At 35.0% G+C, this 16267-nt stretch overlaps 1 protein-coding gene across 1 annotated transcript; it reads left to right on the top strand.

Annotated features, from left to right (window-relative positions):
• The first annotated feature begins 1728 nt into the window (after window positions 1–1728).
• LOC127966130 (GTPase IMAP family member 7-like) lies at window positions 1729–3121 on the top strand. Its single transcript, XM_052566956.1, has 2 exons — window positions 1729–1768; window positions 2376–3121. The coding sequence occupies exons 1-2, from the start codon at window positions 1729–1731 to the stop codon at window positions 3119–3121; spliced, it is 786 nt and encodes a 261-aa protein (XP_052422916.1).
• The last annotated feature ends 13146 nt before the right edge of the window (window positions 3122–16267 follow it).

The raw sequence follows: 16267 nt of genomic DNA, 5'->3' as shown, positions 1-16267 counted from the left end.
ATCAAATGGAACTGAATCATTTTAAACAGTTCACGTCTCCAATAAGTATTAATCCACAAATGACTTAAGCTGTTACCTTTTTTAATGTGGCTGACACTCCCTCTGAGTTCAAACAAACCAATATCCCGAAGTAATTAATTTACTCAAACAGTACACTTACTGAACTGCTGTGAAGAGAGAACTGAAGATGAACACCGAGCTGAGCCAGATAATGAACAAAAGATTTGACTCGTTCTCGAGTCAAGAACAGGTTGCATCTGTTTTCGGATCACCAGTACTTCTTTAGGACAGTTCGATTCAATAAACCGGTTGAAGAAAATGGTTCACCGGTTCTTTTGCGCCCGACGTAATGATGTCATTGGCAATGATTGGTTCGATTTGGTGAACCGGTTAAATCGTTTGAAAACCGGATATCACTACACTGCAGACGCGCTGGAAAAGCATGCAAGTCATAGTTTTTGATATTTTTGGACCAAAATGTATTTTCGATGCCTCAACAAATTCTAACTGACCCTCTGATGTCACATGGACTACTTTGATGATGATTTTATTACCTTTCTAACCATGGACAGTAAACCGTGCATACATTTTTAATGGAGGTATAGAAAGCTCTCGGACTAAATCTACAATATCTTAAACTTACGGGTTTGGAATGACATGAGGGTGAGTAATGACATAATTTAGATTTTTGGGTGAACTAACCCTTTAATGCTGACACCTGTCAATCAAGAAGTAGACAGTGCGCATTGCACAACTCTGAGAAGAACCATTTTCAAAATGTAAGTTGCCATTATTTTACTAGTCATGGAATGGGAAATGCTACATTGACCTGTTAACAGTGGTTTCTTGTGTTCATATATTTACAGAAGGGGTAATTCTTTTAAAAAGGACGCATTTTCTTTACTTATCAAATTTTTGTATTTGCAGTCACGTCATGACCAATACATGTGCGTAGGACTTGATTTCTTTGTTCAAATCTATTACACGATTAAAACAAATCTAGAAAACTGTGAGTGACTGCATTGCTACAATAAACTCTGTAAAATGTTAAGTTGGTCGCAGTGCCATGCACTTAATGCCTCACATTAATACTGAATTAGAAGCGCGTTAACTGCATGACTTAATTGGCACTGGAGCAACTTTAAGGATAAAGAGATTAAAATACGGGTATGCAAGTTTACAGGTTAAATTATCAGTTTTGATGTTAATATTTATTCATCTTTCTGTTGAACTTGACAGTATTTTCTCTCTTGTTATTTCACAGGGAGCTTCAAAGAAGACAGAGTCTAGGGTCAGCTGTGACCTGAAGAAGAAGCAGTAAAAATGCATGTGCCCTGTGTTTATCAGTGTCCTTATGTTCACTGGGTAAAAAGAAAAACTAAAAATCTATTTGGCTGTTTCCCCAAGTTTTTTCATAGATACTTCAAAATGTCAATACCATGAATAATTTTTTTGGCGAAAATAACATTGTGTGACAGCCCTACAAACAACGTGTTTTACCTTTTGGCATGTTGAATTTCCAGTCTGTTCACCAAGTTGCAAGAACACCTCTGGTTATATGTTATGAGGCGAAGCAGGAAAACAGTGATCAAATAAAAGTAAAAGCTAGCTCTGTATAAATGCAACAAAAAAAAAAAAAAAAAGTGACGTCACAAAAAAATCTGGTATTAATAAGGTCACGCCAAAAATTGTTTCAGTCGTTGTCAAGAGAAGCTGTTGCTGAAGGAAATGAGCTGCCCATGTTGTCCCCGCATTTATATTCCGCGAGGTAGGTTGTGTGCAAAACATTTTGACTTGGGTTGTTTTGAGCATTCTGTTGACAAGTAACTTTGCACCAGCATGTCAACTAACTCTCAGTAGAGTATTAGTAGACTCTTGGATTTATTTCTGCTAACTCTTTATTGTGATTCTGTCCCAACAGACATACTGACTATGAGTAATTTTGCAAGTACATGTCAACTTATTCTAACCCAAACCCCACCAGTCAACTAATACTCTACTAACACTCTAGTTAGAGAGTTATATGATGTGGAGATGCAGTGTTACTTATACTCAACAGAATGTGTTAAATGGACCATCAAAATAAACGGAAACCGTGTTGTTTAGTTTGGTTTCTAATAAATGCTGAAAGCTCATTAATAGCAAACATTGAGTTTTTTCATTAATAAGTATTAATATGTGGGGATTATATAACTCATATAGTTTAAATGTACAACAAAAATATTTTTAATGGATTTGAATCATAAAGTTTATATGTGCATTGATATGATATGATATAATGGGCCAGGCTTAAAATGTAAAACAATTTCAACTCCATTGTCTGTATGTTTCATTATACATTTTATTTTTCATCCTTTGCTGTTTTCATACTGTAGGTCCACGACTTCGCATAGTATTGATTGGAAAAACTGGAGTGGGAAAAAGTGCTTTGGGAAATACTATACTTTGCAGAAAGGTTTTTGAATCAAGCCCTTCTGCAACCTCTGTCACTGAGCGGTGCAAAAAAGCAATGGTCTGTAACAAAAGAGAGATTTATGTGATTGACACCCCTGGAATCTTGGATACCAGCAAATCAAAAGAACTCATCAAAAGAGAAATAGTGAGATGTATACAGGTCTCAGCACCAGGTCCTCATGCGTTCCTGCTGGTGATACAAATTGGCCGTTTCACTGCTGAGGAGCAAAGATCAGTCCAGGCCCTGCAAGAGCTCTTTGGAGAAGAAGCTTCAAAATACATGATAGTGGTCTTCACTCATGCAGATTTACTTGGTAATCAAACAGTTGAGGAATATGTGAAAACCGGCCATGCAGAACTCCGTAGAGTGATCCAGAGTTGTGGTAGTAGATATGTTGCTTTTGATAACACTGAAAAGAACAATCGAGTTCAAGTAAGAAGATTAATGGAGAAAATTGATGAAATGGTGGCAGCAAATGGGGGAGAATGCTTCACTCAGGACATGTTTATAGAAGCGGAAGAAAAGATTCAGCAACAGAAAGTGGAGAGAGCAGCCGCAGAGCTTCTAGAGTATCAGTTTAGCTTTCTTGGGATTCTTGACAACAGAGTTGCTTTGTTCCAACAAGTATTGATGGAGGGTCTTTTAGAACAGGCCGCTCTTGATTAGCAGCACTTCTGAAAACTTAAACTTAAAATTATGTTTTTTTTTTAAATTTATGTTTTGTATATATATATATATATATATATATATATATATATATATATATATATATATATATATATAATTTGAATGTGCAACATATAGCATAATGAAAAATGATACATAGTTATCTAATATGAAGGCACTGTATTCTTTTTAGTTACTGAATTGTTTTCAGAGACTTTAACTGAACTAATACATTCAGTCATGAAATATTTAAACTACTAAATGTGATGGTGGGACTGATTGCATCAGTCCAGATATTAACAGTCAATACAATTTCAAGCAGGGAATCTACTAATGTATTGTGATACATTAGATTACCAATTAATTATATGCCTGATGTATTTTAATACTTTAGATTTTATAAAAAAATAAATTTTCTTCGATACTGTAGACCGATCACTGTCTTTACCATTCTTTCTTCTTGAAGATTAAATTTCTTCAGAGTAATCTGAATAACAGTAGTTTTTCTATTGTATTTTAAAGTATGCTAAGAATCAGTCATCCTTTGTTTATAAATGTAAAATTGTAAAAGTGTTAAATACAATAAAATATGTATACTGTGAAAGCATGAGCTGTATTTATTGGCCTATTTAAAGATGGTTATATGAGTAGTTACATGAGTAAGTATGGTGACACAAAATAAACAGTGGCAATTTCCTAAGCAGATAAAAATGATGACTATAATGTATGGCGGAAGAGCACTTCGCAGCACTTCACCCTCGGCGTAGTAATATCATCACTCCTGAAAGCTCCTCAAGTTGGTTGTATTGACAGAAGTTAGAGGGGGAGGGGGAGTTCTCAAGAGTGATGACAATACTGCGCGAGTGCTGCGAAGTGCTCTTCTGCCATACATTCTAGTCATTCTTTATATCCTATTTTGGTTTCAAAACAGCAAATTTTGCTGAAAGGTGAGGGATTTTCATGTATGTAAGGGGCAACATGGGCTGCAGCACAGGGCCCCGAACACTAGGGGGCCCTCGAGACGATTCTCTTTTGCATCTTAAATAAGGTTGCCTGCCACCTGTTCCATATAATACATAATCGTCCCATAGCTATAAAAACCATATAAAAGTGTATATAAAATTCGAATAAAAGCTATACAGAAAATGAATAATTTACAAATCATTATTTGAATTGCGAACGTAGCCCCTACAGGAGGCTTTAAGACCATGCAGAATCCTCTGCCGCCTGGTCTCTACCGTTTCATAGCGAGTGGGATTTCTGCAAATCACTCAAACGTAGAGATGTGATTATTGATCGTAAACAGAACATCCATCAGGGCTCACAAAATTAAAATATTACTGGTAGCCCTTCGGGCAGATATTCTGGAGATTTTGAATTAAAATATATCAACAAATATGAAGCAATGAATTTTATTGAACTATTTATAGGGTATCTGCAGAATTAAAAAAAAATATGACCCATTTTAAGTGCTGCACAAGTAAAATGAACACTGTATGAGTGGTGTTGGACAATGTCTATGGTAATATACAGTACTGAGCCATACAATTGCATGATTTACAGTTTAGATACAGGATTAAAAAAATAAATAAAAATAAAACTAATTTCAGCCTTAATAACCCTTGATAAATCAAGCATATAAATGATTGTAAATTTAAAACTTAAATATTACGTCTTAATTGTTAAGATTTTTAGAATGCACATTAACTTCTGTCTTAGTTACATCTCTATGTGTTTGCTGCATACAGGGCCAGCCCTAGCATTTTGGGGGCCCTAAGCAGATTTCTAAAAGGGGCCTCCATACCTAACCCATCCAAATGTACACATTCTACACTGAATATATATTTATATTATATCTATATCTTTCAAGATACAGATAGGAAAATATATTTGGGTAGTTGACAAATATACAGTATACAATTTTTTTTATTTTTTTTTTATTTTTGTAAAACAATATTCCTGGTCCTTCAACTAATTAAATTTGTCCATAGAGTTTTATAACAGGATATGGTGTCACACCAGAGGACAAAGATTTTAGTGTCATAATGTATCAATTTCATATGCTTTTAGAAATATCCAAAAATATGGATGAACTTAAATATCAAGAACTGATATTTGTATTTTAAATTGTATGCTTTCCTTTTAAATTGATAAAAGTTGTAATTTATTGAACATCTTTGAGACACACCATATGACAATTTTGAGATTTAGCTAAAAATGTATAACAATAATAATAATAATAATAATAAATATAATAACAAGTTTTATGACAATGGTTCCATGTAAGACAAAACATTTTAAATGATGATAATATTAATTATTATTATAATTTTTTTTTATCTTGTGACATTGAAAAAATGTCATGTCATGCAACATCCCATTAAAGCAAACTTTTTAAAATGTAAAATTAAAGAGTTTAACAATTGCTTGAGAGAAATACAAATTCAGTGAGATTAACGCTTAAAACTAAAACACCTGGTTATGAAAATGATATTACAGAACAGAATAATAATAATAATAATAATAATAATAATAATAATAAACAGGCTGGCAAAAAATAATCAAACATATGTGTAAACACATGCTGAAGCAGATTTAAGCAACACCAAAGTGAAGGCAAATATCTGAGATGAGACACGAGATAGGGTTCACATGAATGAGACTAGTCAAGATTTTTACACTATTTAAAAAAATCTTCACTGATGAAAAACCTGCCTGGAAAAATAGTCTGCAGGTGCATTTGGAATGTTTTAACTTATCTTGCAATATATGCAATAACAGAAAATACATATTTTGCCACAAAATCAACTCATGATTTCAACGAGTCTCTTCAGACCTATTGTACTTGCAGGCTTTTAGAATGTTTGACCTCCTATTTGAATTGTTTTCCACAAATTGATCATTGAAATAAAAAACAAACTTACTAACTAAAATAAGAGTTATATAAATTGTTATTTATCTGTTGCACAAAAGCAAAACAATACCAAAAAAATTTTTACATTAACATGACATGCAAGCTAGACATAGTTTCTGTTTATAGCATGTATGTAAAGGGTTGCGCAATGTAGCCAATCACAGACTCAGCTGTTAGCTGTATCCACTAATCTTGTTCAATAGAGAAACAAAATAATAATAATAATAATAATAATAATAATAAACTTTAGTGTATTAGCTATTAAACTTGGACCTCATTATTGAAAGCCAAATTCAAACACCAAAAGCAGCCCATACTTTATATGTCCTCTTTCATTAAAAAAAAAAAAAACAATTATTATAATACTTTTCATGCATTCATAGGCTACATGGTTGCAATAAAATTTCAGTTCAAATTGTTAAGTGTCATTGTTTAAAAATGATTTATTGACTGACGTTTCATAAGATGGTCAGTTTTGCTTTCAAATGTTATGCCATAATGTATGTAGGCTTATGTAATTTCACATTATATCTGCTTCCTAAATTATTCCACCTATGTGCAGTAACAATTCCATGTTATTTTTGTATGATGAATGAGGATTTAATTGAGGAATTCTCAATGAAGAAGAGCAGGAAGAAGCCATTTTAGTGGTGAGTGATATTGAATTAATTTTATTTGCTGAGCTGTTTCTGATTTGTATGATTATTACTCGATAATATACTGTTTAATTTATGTAAATAGCCTATATGGGATTATGAGGTGCACATTGCTTATTTTTATATCTTTATATGCTGTATGTTCACTGAATATAACATGCAAAGGCTTAACGCAGCACTGGCCACCATACTTACTCGTGTAACTACTCATGTAACTTTAAATAAGGAAAGTGCTAGGTAGCTTGTAAATTCATCTCTGTTTGGATCCTAAGGAATGAATGGTGCTAAGCTGGCGCCACATGCTACAGTGAGTGGAATATGGAAAAACAGTGGCGTTTTCCTTTAAAAGGGACCATCAACTTTTTTTCCCCACATTCTTCAAAATATCTTCTGTTGTGTTCAGCACAAGAAATGAACTCACACAGGTTTGAAAAAAATTATGGTATGATTATGTAAACTATGAAACCCCGCTGAGCATTACAACAATCAGAGAAGGAAAAAGTACACCTGTATGTCTTCTCTGCTTATCAGACAGGATGTTTCTCAGAAGGAAGAAATTCTTCAGTGTTTTTCTTACAAGGAAGAATTTCTGTTTTTTTCCTCAAAAGGAATCTTAACCAGTCAAACCCTTGCCTTCAGCTTAAAAAAATAAAAAATAAAAAACTTGTGTGACCACATTATCTAAAGATTTTACCTCTGACTAATACATGAAAATGGTAGTTTAATGTGCAAAGGGTGATTTTTTTTTCCATGCCATTCATTTTTTGTTTGTTTGTTTGCCCTAGTTTTGGTAACCCTTTATTTTAGGGTCTCTTAACTAGTTGCTTATTTTTATGAATATTACTAGGATATCAGCCATGTATTAGTAGTAATTAAGCACATATCAATGCGTTATTCTACATGATCTTATTCTAAATTCCTAATCCTACCCAATACCTAAACTTAATGACTACCTTACTAACTATTAATAAGCAGCAAATTAGGAATTTATTTGAAGGAAATGTCATAGTTAATAGTGAATAAGTGTTCATAATATGAAATGGTAGTGCACAAGCAGCATTTTTGAAGAAAATACATATCTTTATTTGTACTTACACTCGATAATACATGCAACAATTAGCAAAAATGAATTAATGTTTTTAAATCGAACTACTAACTCAGAACAAAAGATCAGTTGCCAGTGTCTATTGAATTCTGCAGTCTTTTTTCTCTGATTCCTTACAAAATAAGTAGTGTTCTATGTCAGAATTTCCATTTTTCTTCTTCATTTCCAAAATAATCTTTAATAGTCTTTCAACCTGTGAAATGTTGTGTTCATTGTTGTTAAATGCATGTCACCTTGACCCACAGGTTATGATCAGCTCTTGCAGCTGTGAGTCAGTGTTATTAAAGGGGTCATATGATGCGATTTCAAGTTTTCCTTTCTCTTTGGAGTGTTACAAGCTGATTGTGCATAGATAAGATTACGGAAGTTGCAAAGACTAAAGTCTCAAAACCAAAGAGATATTCTTTATTAAGACTCTGCCAAGCCCCCATAAAACGGCTCATTCAAACATGCCCCCAAATGTATATGGGGAAATATTTGAATAAAGCTGCCCAAATGTTCATGCAAATAAATAAGGCATGGTTTCAGTAACCTCAGTTAATGTTGAAGCAGTTATGTCAGGGGGACGTTGGGTGTACAGTATCTAGGCAATCTCCTCTCCTTAAGTAAAAAATGCTCCAAAGTCTCAAATTCTTAAAGCTTTAAAAAAAAATAAAGCTTTCTTTTTTTCTTAGTATGATAGAAATGTGCATATTATAATATATAAATGAAGATTATGTTTTGGTTATCATTTTATTTTATAATGTAGAATTATAGGTTATAATACTATGATGGATTTTACCTGATATATGCTTTTGTGCCATTGCTTCCTGTGGTCTTCTTGTAATATTCTATGAGGTGAAGCATGTAATATCTCTGCCACTGGCTGCCAAAATTTTCTTGCAAAAATATTTATATTTTCTAGTTTTCTGATCTAGAAATTGGCATGCCTATAATAGGAGTACCGGCAACTATTTGGGGCCAGTTAAAGCACTGGGCATGCCTAAAAGCAGTTCAGTGTTTTGACAACACAATGTACTCCCATCAATTTATATTTGTCTCTATCATGGGTGCTTCTCAAATGGAAAGCTGTATCCTACCCAGGCTGTGTCCTTCCTAGTCTTGTAGGCTAGACTCCTCATCGGCATTCAATGCTAGAATGAGACTAGTAAATCTAGTAAATGCATGAGCCTACATCACATATGTTCCCGGCCTCATAGTCACGGCACAGAAACAATAATAAAACTTAGTTTTGGAAAAATACAATACTGTATTACAGATCTTCATATTATTTGGCTTTCTATTAATCACAGCCATCTACAATCTCCCTGTGTCTTAAATTATTGTCAGTTTAGCATTCAGTAAGTAATTTACACCAAAACAAAGGGTAACATCTATCCTTTCATGTCCGAAAACGTAATATTTGTCTTCCATTTCATAATAAATTCAGACAAGCTCAGTACTGACGTGTTTTTCATCAGTTTATTTTCACGAAATGGAATGGAGACAAAGGATTGTATGTGACATAAACTACATCCCATGCATGGACGCGAATAGGAGCTTTCCAATATGTGCGCCACTGAGTGCAGTCTGTACTTCCCGGTCAGACAGCACCTGTCGATCAAAAGCTCACTATCCAATCAGAGTAGATCTGTTAATCCCGCCCCCACGAGAGGTTTGTGTCAAAACACCAAACGAAAAACTGCGAACCGAAAGCAAAATCTGTGGCAATGAATTCAGAATCCATGATTAGCGAAAACAAATCTTTGAAAAACATTAACAAAGAATGAAGCATATTTGAAGAGCATGTTAAATTCGTGCAACTGAGTTAATTTTTTTAATTTTCATTGTTTTTTTCTTCTTTTGTAATGGGATATTTTTGATAGTTTCTGAAAAGTTAGATTCAGTTTTATAAAGTTTTGTTCATTATTATTGAAACAAATGTAATTCCATACAAAGTAATTGACTTGCTTTTAGTCATTGAAGATTTTCAGTGATCTGAATTTGTTTGAGAACTGACAAAGACCATTCCATTAATAGGCTTCTGCATCTTGTCCACATTACCACTTTACCATGACATTATTTACTGCATTATTTCTCTAATAGTTTTAACGGCCTGGTGTCACAACCACATCTCAAGACATCGTTTAGACAATTTATTTCAGAATATTTTTCATATTGTCGTCCTGAAAACTCAGTGTTTAATGAATTTATGGACCTCAATCCAAACCCTCCTCTGTGAATTCTAAAATCTAATTTGGAATGAGCCATTGATAAGCAGGCTAATGCAGTTTTTAATGCAGTTATTAGAGAAAGAGAGAGAGAGAGAGATTAATAAGTGTGCGTAAATACCTGTGTCTGAGCATCTCTCAGCAGTGATCAGCAGCAGCGTCTACTAATATTGAATCTTTAAGTTGAACTGCTTCAAGAACCTTCAACTGTTATTATTCAACTATTTAACTGATAAATTCACAGGGCAATGCTGACATGTTTCTGTGCGCATTACCAAAATGTGTGCACGAGTGCAATAGATATGAAAGCATGATCATTTCCTTACATAAAAAATGTGGACATGATGGAAATAGTTTGTCATTTTTAATCTTATTGTCTGTTATATTTATTTGCTCTTTGTCTTTTGGGGTTTTGGTTCTTTTACTGTTGCAGATAAAGAATAACAAAGATATTATATATGTCATTGTACTTAGGCCCCCTGACCCGCGAGCAGGCACAAGAATGCTTACAGTATGCATAAATTCAACCTTGTGCCTTACACTCCTAAAGATAAAATGAATCCAAAACAGCCCCCTGGTGGCTGGTTGCAGTATAGGTCAAAAACTCCAGCCTATGCATATAAACATATCAACCTTATAACTGTGATAGAAGTATTATACAATAATAATAATAATAAAAAAATACAGGGTTCCCACAGTCACGGAAAAACCTGGAGTTATTGTTTTAATGTTCTGGTTTCAAGACCTGTAAATGTAAAATAAATGTATACTTATTATAGTAAATATATGTGCCTCTATGCTCAACTTATTATTATTGCTATTATTTTGATGGGCAGATTTACTAACAGCTTACTAATAACTAATTTGTTAGTAAGTCTGGTCCTTAATTGTATAGATTACACTCTTTGTAATCTCTTTGGAATGGTTTTTAAAATCAATATTTAGTATTCTTTTTAATTAAGAAATTCATGGAAGTTAATACAGTGGTTAGATTCATGGATTCAGCCACAGCATTAAAAGCGCTTGCTTAATATAATGTGGGTCTCACTTGTGATGCCTAAACAGCTCTGATGTGTCCTGTGGGGTTGGTACCAAGACATTGGCCTGCAGATCCTTTAAGTTGCAAGATGCAAAGATGGGCTAAGTGGATTGGATTTGTTGGTCCAGCACATTCCATAGATGCTGAATCGGACAGGGATATAGGGAATTCTTGGTATGCAGGGGTGAAAAATATTTCATCATATAGATCTGGTACTAGATATTCTGTGACATTTATGTAAACCCATGTCATTTAAACTCTAGAACTGGAAAAGGTGTGAAAAAATTAAAAAATATTAGGCAAATAAGCATGGGAACACTGTAATGTGAATGCTGTGTGTGTATCCCTTGACAAGAAGATGAATAGGTTATCATTGGGTTCATCATCTCTAAGAAGAAAAGGACGAAAATTTGAGTAATCCTGTAAAACTCCATCAAGGTATGTGTTAAAAGGAAAAGAGAGTCAAAGGTCAACCTGGTCTTCAGTGTTCTCTGCATTAATGACGTAAGTATTCTCTTATGACCAATCAACACTTTTACCTTTTTTTGGACCATGTTAATTATCTGACAAAAACGTGTAATGCTCTAGAGAGGCTATTAGCACTTATCACAAATGTTCGCCATCCATAACGATGTCTTCTCCTTCCAAGTAAAAATAAGTGTCTAAAGAAAAAAAATGAGAGTGACAGTTTCCACCTTGTCTCTATAGTGTCCTATGTGCTTGTCATATGATGCAATAATTCTCAATAACTCTTTTGTGACCAATCAGCACTTTTACCTTGCCGTGTTTTTGTTCAAATATTAAACTCTCTTGAGAATCTGTTAGCACTTGTCTCAGAGAACTGTCATCTGTAGTCTCATTAAAGTTGCTGTTGAAACCTAATAGTCAGAGGTGTAATGTAAACCGAGCTGATGCAACCAGAGCGATTGTAGTCGAGTTCTCTTTCCATTGGGAGTGGGTTACCCATCATTACACCAAAACATTTTTGTTTGTCTTGTACAATTTAATACATAGTTTAAATGATTTTGGAATACTTGGCAGAAAAATACATAATGTCTGTGTACCTGAACAAGTGTCAATAAAATCAGCTACAACAAGTAAATGTAAAGTTTAAGCTTGTTTTTTTCTTTATTTGTTTGTATAGTACCAATATTGTTTTGTTTGCTATAGATGGCCTCAACATGTTACTGCCATCTTATTTTTCAATTGAGAGTGTGTTTACACTTGTAGTTCAGTTCTTTGGGTCCAGACCAAATAATACAATTATACATTTAGTTCAGGGATCCTCGTTTAATTTTCTTTTATATTTTTAATTTTTTAAATTTAGGAGCACAGTCTACAATTTCAGGAATACCTTCTAAATCAGTAATCAAAAGTAAAAAATAAAAAATAAATAAAAAAATGTGCCTTTCCATCATGATATTTGACTCCTTAAGTAATGCTCGGGGAACTTTGTTTTTATGTTTGTAATGGCATTGTTCTAACTTTATAAAAAGTATGTCATCTTTTGTCAAATTAAAAAATATATTTATAAATATTTCTATTTAAAACAACAAAATAAAAACAAAGAGAATAAGAAGTATAATAAGAATAGGTTAGCAATCAAATTAAATATTAAAAGCACAATTTGTGATACAGGTGGCACAGATGAACACAGAAGTGGCTTGTATGTGTTTATTTTCAGATGTTTTTATACAACTTTGTACATAGAAATAGTATATTATTAAAATGATAAACTTTAAATTACATTTTAATTTAAACAGAAAAGCCGCTGATCTATGAGACACAAAGCCTGCTTGCCGTTGACATCCCTTTGCAGTGGAACAAGCTAAACCACAGATCTCTCTGCTCAGCTGATCCACTACTTCTTCCACCACCTTCAGTGTCGCAGCAGCAGAGGTCCCAGCTTATTCCCTGCCGCCATCCGCCGAGCCTAAAAGATCTTATAAAAGTTCTAAAAGAGAAAAATGATCCTAAGGATGTTGTTGCAAATATCATGCTGCAAGTATGGCTTGTGCAGGAATCCACGATGCAGAAGGGCAGTGAGTGGGTCATCTGTCTGGACAGTCCCTACATAGAGCGTCTCTCTCACTAAATCTACTAACAAATACTAACTAACAAATATTGCTACAAGTGTGACTGCATCATATAATAATTATTAATTAATAATATTAATAATGTTCATCGTCTGGCTGACTACGTCTTTTATAAATTTTTTCTAAAAATCCTGTCAAACGTGCACAAACTGACAGTCACCACCATAAGTTACTACTAAATATTGTAGAAACATAAGTTGCTTTGTAACAGTTTGTATTGTAAAAAGCGCTATACAAATAAACTTGAATTGAATTGAATCTGGGCCCATAAATTAAATTTTCATTAGGGATTCAAAGATTTGTTTAAATTATATAAATTTGTATTTGCTTGATGCTGACGGCAAACAATAAAGTATTTTAATGTTTGTCTTTCTATTACTAATTGGCGTAATATAAAAGAAGTTGTTATAATACTTTCTGTATACATTTATTTCTTTATTTAAATGTTCTATCAGATTATTAGACAGACTTCTATCCATATCAGACAGAACTGTTAAAGATAACAGCGAACAAGAGAGAGAGTGTGAGCACTGTCTGCACTCAGGCACTGCCACTCTCAGTGCCGTTAAAATAAAAGTCCCGCCTCAAACACATCTGCCAAGCAGAAAAACTTATCGGCCAATGCCGATATTTGAAAAATTACAAATATCAGCTGATATATCGGCATTGTTGATATATCGCCATTGGCGATATAATGGTCGACCACTAGATCGCACCCCACTCATCACAATGATAATTTTATACAACTTGCGTCCATTAACAGCACATTCATTCAGATCTTTATAGATAAGCGCTACTTAGCAACAGCACGCTGGCATGTACTAATTTAGTTACCAAAACAACAACAATAATTGCATGTAAATAGTCAAACAACATATAGTAGTCTTTAAATTTTGATGTCCATCCTCAACCTAACCACAGGCTCCACTCTTCACCACAAAGGTAACACTACAAAACCTACATAACAGAAACCTATGTTAATCCTAACATAACACAACATTGAAGTACTAACTTATGTCTCTCTATGTTAAATGCTGTTTTATAACAAAGTTCGGGAGGAACAGTCGCAGTTCATTAACCTGATTAACACAAGTGGAGACCAATCAGTAATCAACTCATGACAAGGTATAAATGACAGCAGAACCTATCTCTGTTCATTGACCGTTTTCAGCATCCCGGTTCGCGCTGTCTGTCTTCTCATCACAGACCCGATTTTCCTTCCAGCAAGGAGATCCATACCAGGGATTTTTTCAGAAATGCTACTTTTTCTGACACCCATGATCATTAAACACGGCAGTTGAGCACCATCAAACGTCATCGCGACAGTTGCTCTTCTCGCCAAGCCACACGTCGTGGCCAATAGACCGTGCAAGCCGAGCTTACCTCGCTCGACACCACGCTCGATCCGATCAAGACCGGGCTCTCTTTGAGCGCTGGAATCGCAGCTCCAGCAGGCACCCAACCAGCCCGCTCCTCAGTTCCTACTGCAGCAGCAGCAGGCCTCTCTCACTTCCCGCCGCGGCTCAGCCCTTCACCGCGGCTTTTCCGGCCGAGGCGCAGTTTGAGGCCGCCTCCTCTAGCGGCACAGACCGTGCATCATAAATTAATACATTTTCAGGTGAAGACGCTAAATACAGGTTTTCGGCTAGAAAGTAGTGCGGGAGCCGCGTGGAGATTCGATCACATATGCATGTGGAATTTCAGATCCAAATTGAGTCTCCGATGCGTACAAATATTTACACTTCCACGATTAGACCGTGGGCGAACGCCCGACCGGATGTGATGTATTCTAATCAGATCTATCGGTGCGAGGTCAGAATTACCTATATCTTGTTAACTATTATTAAATGTATTTAAATTATAAATATTAGAAATAAAAAGGAAAATAATATATTACAATATATCACAATAATCGTAAGGGGGACCCTGTTAATTTTTACAAGCAGCATCTGAAAACATATTTTCTCTCTGTTATCTCGGTCAGTGTCATGTACTTGTCGAGGTACGGCCACGGCGACTCACTCCTCGGGATTAACTGTTCTCCGACCTCATCCTATGCCATCATTTCATCAAATAATTTTTTGCGTGACTGGCCAAGGAGTGGCACCATCCGGAGCAGAAGGTGGCGGTAATGCATCATAAAGATGATTGGTTGCTATCCACCTTAAACGCGAACAAGAGCGTCACTACTGATCCAGGATCAGCGATATTAGCAGTTGTATTTCCCGATTTGAGTTTGAGCTTCAGAAATGCTTGCGAAATGTAGCTTGTGTGGAAGCTACCGCACTACTTGGTAAAAGTAGCTTCGCTACTGAAAAGCTATTCGATTCAGAAAGTAGCGAAGCTACGACCAAGCTACTGAGAAATGTAGTCAAACTAGCTTCGCTGCTTGTAGCGACGCTACTGCCCAACACTTATTATTAATTTTACCATGTTGGACACGTCAAGGTAACAGTTGCTGCACGACCAGTATGCGACAATCGTTTCCAAATGCCGTGTGCTGTGGAAAGGAGGCTTAAAGTTGTTAAATGAGGCTATGACGTAGTCATCATCCACACGGAAATGTCCAAAGATATTACCTGCCTTACCGTGCACGTTTAAACCTCACTGAGGTTTTACAGACATAAGTTTCATTCAATTATTCTGGCAGGACCAATTTATTTAGGGGCATATTTCACCATCTACTGGCGTGATCACTACCCTCGTTTTGCCGCAGGACAGCAGTGTGAGTAAAATTCTGTTGTCTTTCTAGGACTGTAATATGAAAAGCATGCAAGTAAATATCTTTAGAATTGCTTGGAAGTGAATAGCACATAACTGCAATTAATGTTATTGCCATAATCATGTCTTGGTATGTTTTACAGACATAATGATATTCATTGTATAATGACATTCATAGTTTTCAGAAGCCTCTGTTTCCACAGTCCATACTACAACGTGAAACCAGTGTTCCAAATGTATCCATTAGGACTAGTGACGCGTCGTCCATGAACGAATCGTTCTTTTGAACAAATCTTTTAGCTGAACGAATCTTTTAGGTGAACGAATCGCTCATGTTATCCACTGACTCATATTTCTCGTTCAATGAAGTTTCTCCCTCCATAGCAGCGCGGCGCTATAAGCAGC

The sequence above is a fragment of the Carassius gibelio genome, chromosome B10, assembly GCF_023724105.1.
Source record: "Carassius gibelio isolate Cgi1373 ecotype wild population from Czech Republic chromosome B10, carGib1.2-hapl.c, whole genome shotgun sequence".
NCBI lineage: Eukaryota > Metazoa > Chordata > Actinopteri > Cypriniformes > Cyprinidae > Carassius > Carassius gibelio.
This window is presented reverse-complemented; position numbering and strand designations above follow the sequence as displayed.

Bases quoted from the DNA above. Each gene is read 5' to 3' on its own strand.
- LOC127966130 (XM_052566956.1), top strand. From the start codon at position 1,729: ATGAGCTGCCCATGTTGTCCCCGCATTTATATTCCGCGAG. The intron at 1,769-2,375 runs GTAGGTTGTGTG...TTCATACTGTAG, and splicing joins CCGCATTTATATTCCGCGAG to GTCCACGACTTCGCATAGTA.